Source organism: Apus apus, chromosome 16 (assembly GCF_020740795.1).
Source record: "Apus apus isolate bApuApu2 chromosome 16, bApuApu2.pri.cur, whole genome shotgun sequence".
NCBI lineage: Eukaryota > Metazoa > Chordata > Aves > Apodiformes > Apodidae > Apus > Apus apus.
In genome coordinates, this window is record NC_067297.1 from 8,931,744 (window position 1) to 8,948,201 (window position 16,458).

Here is a 16,458-nt window from a genome sequence, read left to right on the forward strand (position 1 = left end):
GACACACAAATCTCTGGGTGTCTCTTTGCAGGCCAGCTCCAGGGCAAAGAGGTGGGTGAAGGCAAGTTTCACAGCCAGTTTCTCAGGCTGCAAGAGGAACCTCCTGGGGATGCACTTTGCAGCCCAGCCCAGCTATTGTGGCCCCACACTGGTGCCAGATGCCAAGGTGGCAGCTGCCTGCCCACTGCTGCAGCCCCTCGGGGCTTTCCCTGCAAGGGTCCCACCTACTTGCAACGGGCACGTTATGACAGCCCCAAATCAGCTCCGTGCTGGGGAGAGACACCCCCAGGTAATGGGGGACACAGCTGCCTGTGACCAGCTGGGTTTGGTCTGGCAGGTCCCCATGGTGGGATGCCACTGCTTAGAGGAGGAAAGCAGGAGGATTGGGTCCATCATGGGGGTGGTGATGTGGTAAGGGGGTCACCCTTCACCCTGCCTAGCAGCAGTACATCCACACCTCAGCTCAGGCAGTGCCATGCTGCCACTGCACTGGCCTCGGGATGCTTGTGGTGATGATGTGCAGTGAGTGACAGACACGACTGCTCCCCTGCCACCTGCATTTGCTCCAGCTCTGGCACCTCATGTCCCGAGCGTTGCAGTTTCAGTGACTGCAGCTTTGATGAAGTGGCACCAGGGACTCATCCTTACTAAAGACGGATGGAAGGCAGCTCAGTTTGGCACGAGGCTGAGGTTTCAGTAAGAAAAAAAAAAAACACAACTGGGAAATTTAGGAAGCTGAGCTTTGGTGGCCTCCCCTGCCCCAGGGAGCTCGAGGATGCAGAGAGGGGGCACAGCCCTGACTGCAGGGGGACAGCGGGGGCCTGAGGAGGGACAGAGGTGCGGGCTGTGAGCTCCCATTCTGCGGGACACAGCCAGAAGCGGTAAAGCGAAATTAGCAGATGAAAAACCAGGCTGCAAACGCGCAGGGGGATCCGACTGCGGCAGCTCCCGGCGCCGGCAGAGGGCATCTGCACACCGCTGCATCCCCACCCCATCCCGCCGCATCCCCACCCCATCCCGCCGCATCCCCACCCCATCCCGCCGCATCCCCACCCCATCCCGCCGCATCCCCACCCCATCCCGCCGCATCCCCACCCCATCCCGCCGCATCCCCCGCCGCCTCTGTGTTACGCGAGATGGAGAAAAAAAACCGCATCATCATCACAACTTAAAAAGTGCCTTGAAAATAAGATTTGTATGCTGTCATATCCTAGAAAGGTCCCGGGGCCATGAGGCACAGCAGGCCCCGTGTGTCTGAGGCTGCACAGGATGCTCCGAGCCCGTGCCGGGAAGCTCGGGGGCTGCACCACGGGCTGGGCAGGATGCAGCCTGTATTGTTGTGCTCCTCGAGACTTCCAATCTCACAGGCTGGCTGTTCTCGAGGGTAAAAAGAAACCTAAGCAACCTGTTTACCAAACACTGCCTTCTCTATCACTGCAGGTGCCTATCCCGAGATCACCCAGCGTGCAGCTTTGCTTACCTGTTTATTCCAGCCTTGCAGTGGTTCAGGTTTTTCTTCAATTTTCAAATGCATGTCACACTAGAATTTGGATTTTTTTTTTTAAATTTTATTATTTTTAAAATCTTCAATCAATGTAAAAGGTAGGCATATAAACTTTATATCTCTATTGGCAGATTTTCATGGCAGTTTCAATAAAGCTATTTTAATCTCAGGTGTTGGATGTAAATACTATATTGGAGTTTCTCTAACTCTACAGCTTTCTTTTGGCTTATACAACCTCCAGTTATAAAATACAGCCCTTTCTTGAACAAAAGCCAAGATCTTAGAAAGGATCAAAGAATAAAAAGCAGAAATTAATTTGCCAGAAGATTGATTTTTTTTTTTTTATGTCATACATATAAAATTGTCTCAAACCTAAACCCTTTTTTATGACAATCACTGCTGCAGCATCACAGTTTCCACAGGGGTGGGAAGAGGACAGTATCCCAGTCTGCATCCACCAGAACAGGGTGGGAATTTTCCTCTCTGAAATATGAAGTTGGTTCCTCTTAGCCATCAAGACCAGGGAGACAGGCTGAGCTTTTATAACATGGATCACTTCACCAAGAGAAGCTGTCCATGAGCCAACATTGCTTCTTACTGGAGCTGAATTATGTTTATCTATTCTGAAAACAGAGTCTCAGAGGGATGTGCTGGAACATAGACCAAATCCCTGGTAAGCCCAGTTTCAACATGTGTCAACAGCAACAGCCAAGTCAAGATTTGTCACTGCAGTAGGAGGTGGTCTTACTCCAGAGACTATGACAGGATGAAAGAAAGATTATTCTTAACAGAGATATATTTTCAGAGCATCCACACACATTTTTAGAGTAGTATGAGCCCCTCATGGTGCTCACCTTTCTTGGAGGAAGAATAACTGCAGCACATGATATTTGAGGGAGGAAAAATGAGTCCCAAAAAGTCTTGGTGAGACAGGGATCTGCTTCCTTGCCAACCCTGACCTGTAGGGTGATTTCACGGTCTGTGGAAGTTGGTCCTGACCCTCTGTGTGCCACAAGTTCAGTAACCTACACGTGTTGCTCCCTCACGTGAAGGGAAAAGCACTCCCTTGAGAAAAAAAGTGACTCTGTTACCCAGAAAGTGCTCCCAACCCTTGGGCTCAGGTGGGGCAAGAGAAGAAGCCCATCTGTGCTGAGCCAAGTCTGTTATAAAAGTGCAAAGTCCCAAGAAACTCAAGAGAGATGATGCTGTAACCATTGCAACACAGCAAAAAGCTCCCAGCTAATCCACTGTCCAAGACCACACCATTTCCAGCCAGTGGATGAGCAGGTCCTTAAAATGAAGGCTGGGATGGGCAGGAGAAATGTTTAAACAAATAGCGTGTGGGGATCTGGGAGCGCAGAGGGACACGCTTTAACACATCACCCTAAAACTCAACACAAAGCCTTATTTGGCCCAGGTCTTTCTGGCATCAGCCCTTCACTACAATGTTTCTGTAAGGGACGATGAATTCCTACCTCCAAGACAAGTTCCTTTTGCTCCACTTGGTGACAGCCTGTGTGTGCCGCTTCCTCCTGGCCGGCGCGGCGACGAAGTCGGGCAGAGAGCAGCGAGGGGTCTTCATCAGCTCCAGTGTGGCTTCATCTAGGGTTAGAAAACAGTCATAGAAATCAGGGGGATGGTGGGTTAGGAAATCTCAGGGGGGACTGGGGGAAGAGAAGAGCAGAGGGTGCAGCAACAGAGTGAAAGGCAGCCCCTGGGAGCTGTTGGGGCATGATCCCAGCCCCAACGTCCTCCTCAAGGCACTAAGCCCCTTCCATGGCACAGCTGCACCCACCAAGGGCAGCAATTCCTGCTGAAAGCCCATTTCTTCAACCCCAAGGGGGTTGGGCACCAGTTCAGCTGCTAGCAACAGCAGGTGGGTTTATGGATTGCAGGGAAAACGCAGCAGGTTACCTTGTGTGTGACACTTAACACGTCTCCAAAACTTGTGTAGAAAACCACCTGTAGCCAGCTTCGTTTATATTTTAGACCATACATTTTCTATTATTTTGCTTTATTCTCTCTTGCTGAATTTCCCATTATTTCCCTGGCAGAGCAAAGAATAGGTATGTAAATAAACTATAAACTCTATCTCTGTTCAGCTAGGAGATTATTTGGAAAATGTTCCTTCTTGTTTTCAAAACTGAATGAAAGCTTATAGCTCCTATTCTCTTCTGCTGCAAGGTAGACAAGTTGTCTGTTCACCCATTTCCCATGCTGGCTTTGCCTCTTTACTGAAAAACTTGTTTTCAAATGCCAACACTTGTCCATGACCAGCCCAGGACAGCCCCCTAGGCCTGTTCCAAATAGCCCTTCTAAAAATGAAAATATAAATGCATTCAAGCAGCCATCCTCACTCCTGGGACTCCTTCAGCTTGTGATGAGGTGGGAGAGAAATAATTGCACTTGCTCAATTGAGAGTGGAGAGGGAAAGTCCCAGTGATGGGATGTGGCCAGGAGCTGCTCTGGTGGCAGCTGCTCTGGGGGACCAGTGAAGGGCTGCTGGGGGCACTGGGACAGACAAAGACAAGGCTTCTAATTAGCAGCTCCTCATTAATTCTGCCCCGAGCAGCGGAAGCAAGCTGGCCGTGCAGCGGGAGGTCGTGGCTGTCTGTCAAGGAAGGGAGGAGAGCAGACAGATGCCCTTCCAAGGGCTGGGATAATGCTGGCTTTCTCCTGCCCTCAGTGAGGACATTGAGAGGAACAACCCTGGTCATGCTGGGGACATGTGTCCCTTCAGCCTGGCCTCGGGCTGCTCCCTCCCAGCTGTCCTGGGGTGGCTGGGGGTGCCTGGAGCTGTTGCAGCTCAGCAAGAGCCAAGGGACCCCCCCCCAGCCCAGGCACCTCATGGCACTGTGTCATGGGAAGGAGCAAACAGCACTGGGGTGATGTGACACCATCCTCCTCCCTCCCCTCGCTGTGAAGAAACCAGAATATCTGCATATAGAAATTATGAGGCTTAATCAGGATTTTTGTTCAACTCAAGTGATGCTGTAATTAAGGTTTTGCAACAGTCAACCTATCAGCCTTAGTTTCTCTGTTTTGGTTTTGTTGGGTGTTATTTTTCCCCCTGTTTTTCTTGTTTGAACACACCAAGAACTATTTTAAGCACAGGAGGAACCCCAAGGGTGTGTGGGTCTGGTAAAATAATTGCTTGCCTCAGGTTCTTGAAAGCAGAATGCAACAAAGCACCTGAGCCATGTAATTATTCTTACAGCAGCAAACTGGGCCGTATGCTACACCCACGTGAGCTTTTCCTGATGATGATGCTACTCCACAACAGCACCAAGTCCCCCCTCTCCTTCCTGGACCTGCAAGGTGCTGTCCCTGCATCCCTCTGCACTGCAGTGAGGAGGGATCAGGAGCCACTGACCCAGGACGCCCGTTGTCTCCAGCCCCCCGAACCGCTGCATGGCTGTAATGGCCTTGGTGAGCTCCTCCTGGGTCTGCAGTTGTCCAGTGACAGGATCTGGAGGAGGCAGGTATCCAAATTTTGTCAACCAGTCCTGTGGAACAAGGAGAAGATGGGGGAGGATAAGAAAAGGAAAGGAAGGAAATATATGTATGCAGAGAATCATGCTCCAAAGGTCCCATCTGTTCCTCTTGGAAATCCTTGTCCCATTTACTTATTTATGCTCAGCTTGACTCTTCATTACTTCAGGATTTTGATTTGAAACAAACCCAACCACAAAGTCTTCAACCCCACTCCACACGATGCACTTATTCAAGACCAGGGGTGGATGACCTCAGTGCTGACAAAAACCCAGGCCCTTTGGAGAAAATCACAATGGAGATACATGTCAAGCTGCTTCCCTGGTGGCCACCATGGGACCTCAGCTTTATCTCTTTCCACCAGATCCCAGGCAACACAGGTGCCATAGCTGCAGAGTCTTGACTTCCAGGAACTGAAATGCTTTCCTTGCAAGACCTGGTGGTTTCCCACTGGTGCCATCACCCCCAAGCCACGTCAGGAAGGGGTATGGGGACAGGGAACAGAGGAAAACCCTTTGACTGACTTCCCCTAAAATCTGGCCAACATCAAAGTGTCTTTCCTCGTGATTGATGGCCCTTGTCATTTGGAAAAAGAAAAAGACAAAAAGGGATTTAAAAAATACCCAAAACACTGTAAGAAAATCTCACTGGTAATGGTGTCAGGCTTCTTAACTTCAGAGGCTATAGTGGCAGAGCTGCACTCAACCCAGCAGCAGCAGAAATGCCAGGACTGGCTTAATGGTGAAGCCAAAACCCCAGTCACCTGCAGCTCCTGAGGACTGACTGATTCCTGAAGAGAAATAAATGACTTCTCTTTGTGGCCTCCTCTCCAACATTTCCACGTGCCCTGGTTTAACCATGTCTCTGTCAGTTGCTTTACAGCCTCTAGAGCCAGGCATGGGAGGGGGGACCTGTGAAACACCCACATTTCCCTCTTTGCCAAAGCCTGAGCAAGCACAGCCAGTACCAGACATCCCCCCAGCACAGGTGCCTCATTCAAACCAAGACTACCATTGGGCAGGAATTTGTCTTTCAAAGGACAATGCATCTTTATGAACATCTTCCTCTTTCCGGCCTAAACCCAGTAAAAAAACCCATCTCCATAAACCTTCTTACAACAGCTTTTTTAAATGTCTGGTGAATTATCTTTCTAAATCCTTTCTTACCTTCCCTCTTGCTCCCTCCTGCTCTCAGGAGAAAGATCAACAGAGAATAATAACCCAGCATGCAAGGAATGCCAGAAACACCTACCCTCTATTTTCTTTATCTGTACCTAAGGAACACTGATCTATTGAGCCTCTTGGAGCCTGGTATTGATCTAGACCCCAGTGCAGTCAATACTGCTCAGATGTATCTTAGTCAGAGCAGTGCCACGGGTTGCTACCTGCTTATCACCACCATCTGAACATCTCACAGCTCAGTGTCACTTGCAGCAGCTCCACCAAATGCCATAGCACCCCCAGACCCTCTCTGGCAAGCTCAAATAAACAATTTCCTGCTTACAGAGCTTTACAACACATCTCCCCACACTTGGTGTGGCTCTCCATTGGGGAATGTGGTCTCCCATGCTGGGTTTCTCACCATAGTTACCTTCCCTCCTCACCCTCCTTCATGGTTGCCCTATTTTAGCAGGGGAGTGTGTTATCTCAGCCACAGAAAGCAGCTTGTCTGGCCATTTCTTGTTGCTGAATGCCACCACCTTGCTAGGAGCACCTTAGCAGCGTCCCAGCCTTCCCTTGCCATCAGGCTGAAGGCCAGGCCAAGCACTCTCTCCTCCTCTACCTGCTCCAATTTGTCCCTTTGCGTAGCAAAAGCATTTGAGACAGAAATTTGAGATACAATTTGCCTTTGATTGGTCATGAGGAATGAGCTGTGACATGGAGCTCAGCAGCCGGCCCATCAGCTGATGAGGATGGTGGGGTTTAATTTGCTTTCTTCCTTGGCCATGGAGACAGTGTCATTTATTCTCTAATGACAGTGGAGCCAATGCTGCACCAGAGATGTACATAACTCAGCTTTGCTCAGGTTCTCCTGGAGAGGGAGGTGGCAACAAAAAGCTGGGGAAAGCTAAGGCACAGTTAGGTCCAGCAAAGGTCCTGTTTCTCTGGCCAGGTTGAGACCTTCTCTCTTAATTCAAAGGGACAGAGAGGGTACAAACACAACTGGACACCCCAAGCAAGTGGGGGCTCCCTAAAGAAAAGATGGAAGAAATGGGCAGATATCATGAGCCCTTCATCTGACCTTCCAAGCACTGACCTTCCTGTATGTGATTCTTCATGTAGAGCATCATGTTTCTCATGTCTTACTCAGGTTCTTCATAAATGTATGGTCCTCTGATAACAATTTCATTTGTCTCATTTCCACTGTATGGGTTCTGGCCTGTTTCCTCTCTCCTCATAAGCAAAGCTGATCCATAATATTGAACTTTCACATTCCACCTTTGCTGTGGCAAAAAATTTCATTAGGGAAAATGCAGCTGAGTTTGAAGATGAGAAAGATCAGCAGGAATTGTCTGGCTAATTATCTGTGTGCCCTGTGAAAGCTTTTCAGATATTTTCTTGTCCTTAATTAGAACAAAAGCTAAACTCCTAAACTTCCACACATGAAAAATATGAAAACATTTTCCACTGCGATAACTTCAACATGATCCCTTCCTATTTCCACATTTTTAAATAAAAAAAGCTTTTTTCTTTCAACTCTCATTAGTTTAAAAAGTTTAAAGAAATACTGATTTGAGCTGAATGCTACAAGTCTTTGAACATATTTCTTGCCTGAGTTGGCACGATAAAAACTTTTCCTTAAAAACGTGCTGTGCTAAATGAATTGACTTAATCCCATAGAAGATTCAGCTTCAGCAAGTCCCTCTTAAAAGGAAAAAAAAAATGCTTCACCAAAAAAATCAGGTTGAGCCAACATCTTCCAGCTCCAAGATGAGCCATGATCTTATCCCATGGGCTGGGGTACATATCTTGATCTAGGGATCATGGGGTGCCAGGTTAAGTTTTTTTGGGAATCATCTCATTGTGTCTCTGTCCCCCCATCATTTCCCATCTATAAAATAGTTGAAATAGACTTCCTTAGTCTCCTATCTATTGGTCCTGCCTGCTCAGACTGGGAAACCCATCCCCAGCCATGGGGGGCTGCTGGGATGGACCCAGCCAATGCATGTCACTGCCATCACCACAAGTGAACCCACATGGTGGACTTCCCCACTGTGGGAGCTGGGAAAGACCCAGTGAGGGAAGCTGGAGGGACCACACCTAGACCACGATGAATCTATTGATCCAGCTCCACCACCAAGCTGTACAGAATTAAAGGTTCCCCACTGTGCTCAGGGTCAGGAAAAAAAAATGAAAAGAAGAGCTGCATGTCTGGCAGACACATCCAAAGGCACCCACCCATCTGCAGCTCCCCTCCTCTGCCCTGATAAACACAGCTGCCAGCGAGATCCTTCACACTGCTCAGCACTGGGCAGAAGCACATACATTCCCCTTAAAAACACAGCTGGGATATTTACTGACTAATCACCATCCCTGCATGGGGCTGGAGATCCCACCCTGCCCCACGTGGGATGGTGGGACTCACACCGTGTCCCAGGCAGTGGGGAAAAGCCATCGCAACACGTTCATCTCTCAGGACCAGGAGAGCAGGAATGGCAGCTCCTCAGGTGCTGCCCATGCCCCATCCCCTGCCTTCTCCTGGGACCAGCCATCCACAGACAACACAACTCAAGAAATAAAGAAAAATTGAAAACATTTTCCACTGCTGTGGTGACACAGCAATGTGGCTCCTCTGCAGAGCTGCTCCAGACCTGGTCACTGCCATCTCTCACTCGGGGGGCTACAAACAAGCTCTATTCTTATTTCTCCTCTGGGTTCCTCTACTGCTGTGGCACAGAGTAGTGAGCAAACACCTGCTTCTTGCCTTAAACAGTGGCAAGCAGATTCTAAACCAGTAGAATTTTTTTTGCACCTTTTTTTTTTCTTTTTGGAGAAGGGACAAACTTAGGAAAAATGCTGTCAAAGTCCTTTTCTCCCCTGCAAACAAGGCCTGCTTCAATTGTGGATTTTATTAACTCCTTTGAATAGAGTACCAGGGGGTGATGCTGCTGTGGCAGCAGCCAGGGACTGTGGCTCTCTAGGGGCAAATTATGACCCAGAGCAAAAGACTGGCTCCCAGCAGCAGTGAAGCCTCTGGTGTCATTTATGCAGAGCCAATTTTCAGATTAAAATGGCAATTTCATTTCTTTTATCTATCCACTTCCTTCGTATCAATATCCTTTTGTCCTAGAACTTACTCACCTGCTTCATTTTAAAATAGATGTAGATATCGTCCCTCTTTTATGGAAGATTTATGAGTTCTGTAGGTTTGCTTTTACAAATATTAATATTATATAAGCTGATAGGCTTATTCAACTGCCACAGGCAAAAAAAAAAAAGACTCACTCAGCAAGTTTTCTTCCTGATTATTTCTTTTTAAGGGTCATAGGCTGGTGTTTACAGGAAGACAAACTTATACAGGATAACAAGGAGAGGATAAACAGGATAAACAGCAAAACAGAAAATCAGGATAAGCAGAAAAGCTACCCAAGCCAGTTCCAAACTTCTGCCTGCTCTTGTGTTTCTAAAGATTATTCTCCCCAAAAAATTGGGGTTTTATTTTTCTTTTTTTCTTGATACAGGGAAAAGAGCAGCCTTAATCCTGCAGAGTTTGTAACACTCCCCGTGCTGTCATTTTACCCAGCACAGCACCAAGCAGAGAACCACCCAGCTCCTCTGCAGCCTCCCAGACCAGCTCCATCCCCATCTCATCAACGCTGGAGCAGGAAACTGGGTTTAAACTCACACCACTGAGGACCAGGGTGCAAGCAGCACCCACAGGGCTCTGCTGAAAAGCTGTAAACTGTCACCCATGGGCCCCTCTGCCCAATCTATGACTCCAGATGCATCTTTGCAGGAAAGAGGTGACTTGCAACACAACTCCAGAGGCTTTTTGGATATGCAGTGTGCACCAAGAGGATGCTGGCATATCCCAATTTTAAAATTTTCAAGGCAGTCCAAGGCTTGAGCAGAAGCGTGTTTTTTTACTCAAAAGAACCTTCTCATTAATATTCCTTGAAAAACTTTACCAAACTCCACCTTTTCTCATTAATCAAGCGACAAGTTGCTTTTATGAATTTTAAAAGGCTCCTGTCACAGCTGAGGGGCTCAGTCCCTATCCTGACCTGAATCTGGCCTTTGCCTTTCTGCCAGGGGCAGCCTCAGTGAAGCCCCTTCCCGCTGTCCCCAGTGGCCTCAACTGCTGCAGGAGCACAAACCCCCCAGTGCTCTCTCCACCTCTTGTCTCCTGCCATCCACACCAGACAAACACAGAGAAATGGGCTTTGTTTTCACAGGGCCACCCAGGGGTGAGAGGAATTTGAAAGCTCCCTTTCCTGCTGGGAATCCCTTTATACCCTGGGGGCAGTCACACTTTGAACACACAGGGGAAGAAAATTCAAACACACTATTCACCAAAATTAATGACCCAGATTACTAAAATAAAACTACAACTCAAACATCCAGAACTGATTTCCAAATTACACTTCACTTTATCTCTGCACCTACCACTGAGTAGGGTGGAAGCTTTTAGAGTTAAAATAAATATTAAAAAAACCCCACCACCACAAACTAGCTCAAAAGGAAATTGCTTTTGGCTGCTTGAGTTTTTCTTCCAAGTTTTGGAAGGTTTACAGTATTCATATTTTTATAGTCATTTTCCTGAGATCAAAGGACCCCAGGAACAACTCCCATTAATTAGAGCAACACATATGGTGCTGCAATACTCCAAGGAACACACTCCTGCCATGTAACAGCCCTCGGGCCACGCAAAGCCAATGATTTTCTTCTAAAGGTTGCCACTTACCTCTCTAATGAGCTACTGCACAAAAATAATCAGCTGATTAATTCATTAGGAGAAAAAACTGCAGTCTGGATTAGAACCAGGATTTTGGTTACGGCCACTGCTGAACGGTGGGAATGGTTTCATCAGCATAAGCCAGAGGAGTCACTTGAATCCAAACAGCTCTTTAATTCGAGCTAGCACCGTGCACAGAATCCAGGGTAGAAGTTAATGCAGCTGCTAATGATTTCCTCTGCTTCCCTCTTGCTTCAAATGTTCGATTAGATTAACAGCAGCAGTGTTATGAAAGGCCACATCCAACAAGTTGTGAAGACAGCAGGTCCCTTGTCAAGGGACAGATCTCACCACTCTATGACACTGGACCTGGGACATCCAGGTCATTAACAATCCAGCAGAGAGAGCACCTCTGCTCCAGCACGGCTCACTTCCCAGCCACACTGGATGCCAACTTGGCTGCTTGTGGGTCTTGTTAGAGATTATCAGGTCTTGTCTGTATCTACCAACACTCATCTGCAGGGCTCTCTGCTCATATCACCACTCTCCTGGGCACCAGGGGGTGACATCCTACACAGGCAAGGTGGGCATGGAAGAAAGCTGTTGTCCTTTGGAAGCAAATTTCGCCCATTCTGCAATAGATGTTCCACATGGTGTAAGCATCTCCTTGGTTGGACAGATGCCAAGAGCCTTTCCAGAAACACAGAGTTAACGAAGAGATATTGTAGAATCAGGAGGGGTTTCTTTGGGGACCTCAGAAATAGCCTTTTCAGTCTCTTTGAACTGAAGATCAAAGAACCAATTCCCACCCATAGCAGGAAGGCAGCACAGCACAGTGCAATGTTTACTACAGCTGGTTTGAGGCTATTTTCAGAGAAAGAAAAGTGACAAAACATATAAGCAATGTACAGTTTATTCTGTATTTTCAACATAAATGTGTATTTTTCTTGGTGGAGATTCAGTACACTAGGGCTTTAGGGAGGCCATCAATCACTTGAGATTTTCCAGCACATCCATTTCCACTAGAAGGTAATGAAGGATGCCAAATAATTGTGTGTAACTGGAACTCCACATGACATTAGACAGGAGTTTCAATAAGAGTAGTTTTTTGTTTTTAAATCAGCCCTAGTTTTGCATAATTCTGCCTGTGACAGCAAAGCACCCTCTGTCATCAATGAGTTATTTAGGAAGGAAAAGAAGAAAGTCCTGCCTATAATAGTCTGTTGCACTGATGGGTAGCTCGGTAAATGAGTGGATTAGCATCCTTTTATCTTGCTACAAAAAGAGCTCTAAACCACAATCACACACTCATCGCTTAGTGGGGTTTGTAAGAATAACCCTGCTCCTTTCCTGCAGGTGGAGACTCTTTGTGGTGGGTGCAGGAAGGTCTCATCTGGCAGCCCTGTGTCCCAGTGGTGGATGCCACCTACCACATCCTGTGCTGAACAGCAAACCTGGGACTTTGTCTCCCCTTAATACCCACAGAACTGGTCACTACATAGGAAAAAGCCAGTACTTCCTTTAAAAATAGAAGCACAACAAATTCTAGTCCTCTGGTGGGTCCACAGGCCAGTAACACCAGCAGGGGATCTAAACTCCAGCAGTTTATTCCATCGAGCAGCTCGGTAAGTAATTACCTTTGGAACATACGGCACAGAAATACCAGCAGCAGAGTTTGGATGTGCTTTAAAATCCACTTTAGAGCATCTGTGCTGCTGGTACCTGGGCTGTGCCCAGCCTCATCTGCATCATGGTGTGCTGGCTGTTGGTTCCATTCACAGGGTCTGGCTCCATTCACACAGGGTGAACCAGAGAAAGGCCTTGGCCAATGAGTCGAGGCAGGACAGACAGTGCCTAAGCAGGGTAGAGGAAAAAGCCCAACTCAGCATGAGACATAAAGCAACTGGAATCTAGGTGACCTGCCAGCAACCATTCTTGAAGCTACTGCAAATGATAATCTGCAGTGTTCACAGCCCACACAAAACCCCAGAACAGGCATTTCTCCTGGATACTGGCTCTCCTCTGTGCTGCAGCCCAGTGGGCACCCAAAGCCAGGGAGCAGATCCCCTGGCACTCCCTTCTCCACCAGCAGCAGCTGCTGGTGTGCTCTGAGCACCCCACAGGTACAAACAGATCGCACCTCAGATCTGGTGTGACAGGGTTAAATTAAATGTCATCAGATGCAATTCTCACAGCATTTGTAAGCCCAGGAGAAATCTCCTCTCCATGTACCCAGCTGCTGTCCACACGTAGCCAGGGAAGAGGTTTCCCTGGTCAGCAACGTGCAATAAATCATGTGAGCAGCTGTCTCATCCCTGAAATCACATCTTCTCTGTATGAAGAAAAAAAAAGAGCCAAGGCTTTGTGAATTCAGACATTTCTGGGCACAGGACAGGGGAATGTCCCTGTTTTCCTGGAAGATTTTGCACAAGGCTCATTGGAGGCCAAAGCTGCCTTGGGGCTGCTGTGAGCAGAGCCAGCTGGACAGTGCTCCTCAGGAAACACCTGCTGGAGATGGATGGAGGGGACAGACCGTGCCTTGACCTTCTCCCCGTGCTCCTCTACTCTGTCTCTTGCACCCAAGCAAGAGGCTGGGCAGGGAGGGAAGCTGCCATGTGCCTTTTCCAAGGGGTCTCCTGCAACAGGAGGCTCCCCAAGCCCTCTCCACCAGGGCAGCTGGGACTCCTGCCCCACAGCAGTGGGGAGGCTTTACAAGATCTCTTGGGGCTTGGTTCACCTCAGCACATAGATGTTAAGACATTTTATTAAAACCTCCAAGGCTCCCAAGTATCTGACATGGGGCTGCTGACATCACCCAAGCAGACTGTGAAGAGAACTTCCAAACACTCCTGTCTTCCAGCTGGATCAGAACCAAGATGAGCAAGAAAATGATGAATTCTTTTAAAAGAAGTACAAATTGCTCTTTACCTAAGTGAGAATACTCAGCAAGGCTCTCCTAAGGGGTGACTTTAGAGGTCCTGGTTTTGCTTAATGCACCTGCCTGTCTCATTGGCCCCAAAGGGCACGTTTGCTCATGGAGCACAGGGGAGGTCAATCCACACTGAGAACACAGTGGAGGTCATCTGTATTCTCTCCTGGTCTCACCAAGATGAGCTCCTACTCTTCGGGTTTCAGTCATTAAACAAACCATGTCTGGTAGCTAACTGAACAGACTCCTATATACCAAAACAAATCTCTCACTGTCTCCATTGATTGGACTTTTTACTAGAACAGTGTCTTCTCCAGGATGGACTTCAGACCTGGCTTTTCTCTGCAGCATGACCAGGAAGACCAGCATTTGCCTTGGCCCATTCAGGTCCTCACTCACAGCTCTCAGCCTCCATCTCAGGCTTCAGAGTTGAACCTCCAGCACAGTTTAACTGTTTTCCCATTTACAGCAGCCACCAATATTTTATCTTGATAAATCAGCTCAGCTGCACATCTCTCCACCACTCATTAGCTTGGAGATCAGTGGCTTCCTTCCTCTCCCTTGCAGCAGCTGGTAGGCTTGGTTTTCAAGATAACCTCAGGACACACACTCCCTGTTTAAATATGCTCACAGCGGGGCTCAATATACCTTTCAAGAGATTGCAGAAAGTCTCTAGTCCTCTTCAAATTGGGAATTCAAGTGCTGTTATCACCATGCTCAGTGTCTGGACTGGTCCAGGGGCTGCTAACAACAGCCCCAGTCCCTGAACTTACTGCAGCAGCTTTTAGATCAGGTCTCAGCTGCATCTTCCCATTTAGTTTTTAGCAATGAAAATATTGTGATGTTAAGAAATCCATAAATCAGAAGCTGTGCTGGGGTGTGAAATAGAGCACCCATCTGGGAGAGAATTAAGCCCCACTTATGTCTCCTGTCCCTGGATCTATGTGACTACAGGAACAACACATTTGCTACCTGCTTGGCTTTGCTGCATCCTCTAATCTCTAAAACAGCAACATTACAATGAGCTCTTCTTGTCGACAGGCTCTTTCTATTAGCTGTACAAGTGTCTTGAACAATTATTGATGCTGTAGGCAACTGGCACACAGATAAAAAAAAAAAAAAGAGGGAGCCTTCTGTTTACAAGCAAGGCTATTAAATCGGAGGAAGCAATAACAGCACAATTCTCAGGTGACCAGCCCTCGGGTCCAAGCACTGGGAATTCTGCAGAAGTGCTTCAAGAGCACCCCACAGGCTGGTGAGCTGGAAGAAATTACCCACTGAACAGTAGCAGATTAGAAAAATAAAACACAACAAACAAAACCAGCCCTGCATCAACACAGAGTGTTGGACAGTTCGCAAAACATGACAAAAATTCTTTAATTACGAAACCAAGCTAACTGAAATGAATAATTTAAGCTGCCCTGGCTAGTCCAGGGCATTTTCGTGTGGCTACCAGGGTGGGTCTGCTTTCAGTGAGCATTGGTTTTAATCAGGACCTAGGACCAAAGCAGTTTTCCAGAAAACAACCAAAACAAAGCAGAAACCAAACCAAACAATAGACTTTACTTCTCCCCAGAGGGGTTCAAATCACACAATACCTGGCTTTGGCAAACAAACTGAACCATGCAATGCAGAACTTGCTCTAACCAGCACTCCCCTGCCTCAAATGCCAATTTGAATAATAATAAATCTGCACATCTATACACACTGTTATGTCTTCAGGCACTCCAAATGGTATCAAATTATGCAGCACCACTTGTGTATGTACCAGACCACCATGGCTGGGAAAATAGTAAGGACTGGCTCCTGCTCAAGAGCAAGAGCCAGGGACTTGTGTACCAACCCCTCTTCTCCCTGAGGACCTGAGCACCCCTGCCAAAACCACCCTGCTGCTCCCCTGGGAACACTGGTTCCCACAGCCACTGCTTTCATCTGCAGCTCTGCCACATGGAAGGACAGGCAGAGAGCAGAGTTTCTGCAATGTTTTATCCAACATAAATGTGGCTACAGTCTATGGTTTGTGTATGTACTCCCAGGTTTTTTTTTGTGGTTTGTTTGTTTGTTTTTGTTTTTTTGCACTTGCTCACCCCCTTCTCAGCTGCTTTGGAAACAGCTCTAGAAGGTCCCATCAGCTTTGGAGTGTTTCACAAGAGGTGGCCAGTTGGATCCAAACCAAGCCTGGTAGTGCCACTGGCTGAAATATTACCGACAATTTATCCATTTGGAAAATACCTTCCATTTTGCCCAAATCCTCCACTTTTCCAGACCCTGCTGTGCTTAGGGCAGCTCAGAACCATGCACCAGAGGGAGAAGGAAGCCACGTGCCAGCTGTGGGCTTCACAGCAACCCAGCAGGCTGCAGCCAGGGTGCTTCATTAAGCACCAGCATTTTGGGTGCTCAGGATCATCTTCAGGCTCCAACTGGTGGGGCTGAAGCCAGGGGAGTCTGGGGAGGCACCAGAGGCAAGGGCTCCTCATTCTGCACACTGTACCCCAAACCCTAGGCTTAGCAAGGGAGGATCAGGCTTGACTAAGCATCACATGTGAACAACAGCTCCTAATTAGGAGTCCTCATTCCTGGCTCTGACCAGGAGCAGCAGGAACCCTCGGAGGTGCCTGCAGTGACTGATGGCCCCAGG

The 16,458-nt window shown here is 47.8% G+C and overlaps 1 protein-coding gene across 3 annotated transcripts in view; it reads right to left on the reverse strand.

Annotated features, from left to right (window-relative positions):
- The window catches only part of MMP17 (matrix metallopeptidase 17), a 56,988-nt gene that overhangs the window by 17,108 nt on the left and 23,422 nt on the right, over positions 1–16,458 (reverse strand). Inside the window, exons 2-3 of one of the 3 annotated variants that reach the window (XM_051633785.1) lie at positions 4,878–5,010; positions 2,980–3,106 (exon numbers count right to left, since the gene is read on the reverse strand). In XM_051633785.1, coding sequence (XP_051489745.1) covers positions 2,980–3,106; positions 4,878–5,010 — 260 coding nt within the window. Of the gene's footprint in view, positions 1–2,979; positions 3,107–3,418; positions 3,546–4,877; positions 5,285–16,458 lie in introns of those variants that run through there. The other 2 variants (XM_051633786.1, XM_051633787.1) reach the window with 2 other exon arrangements.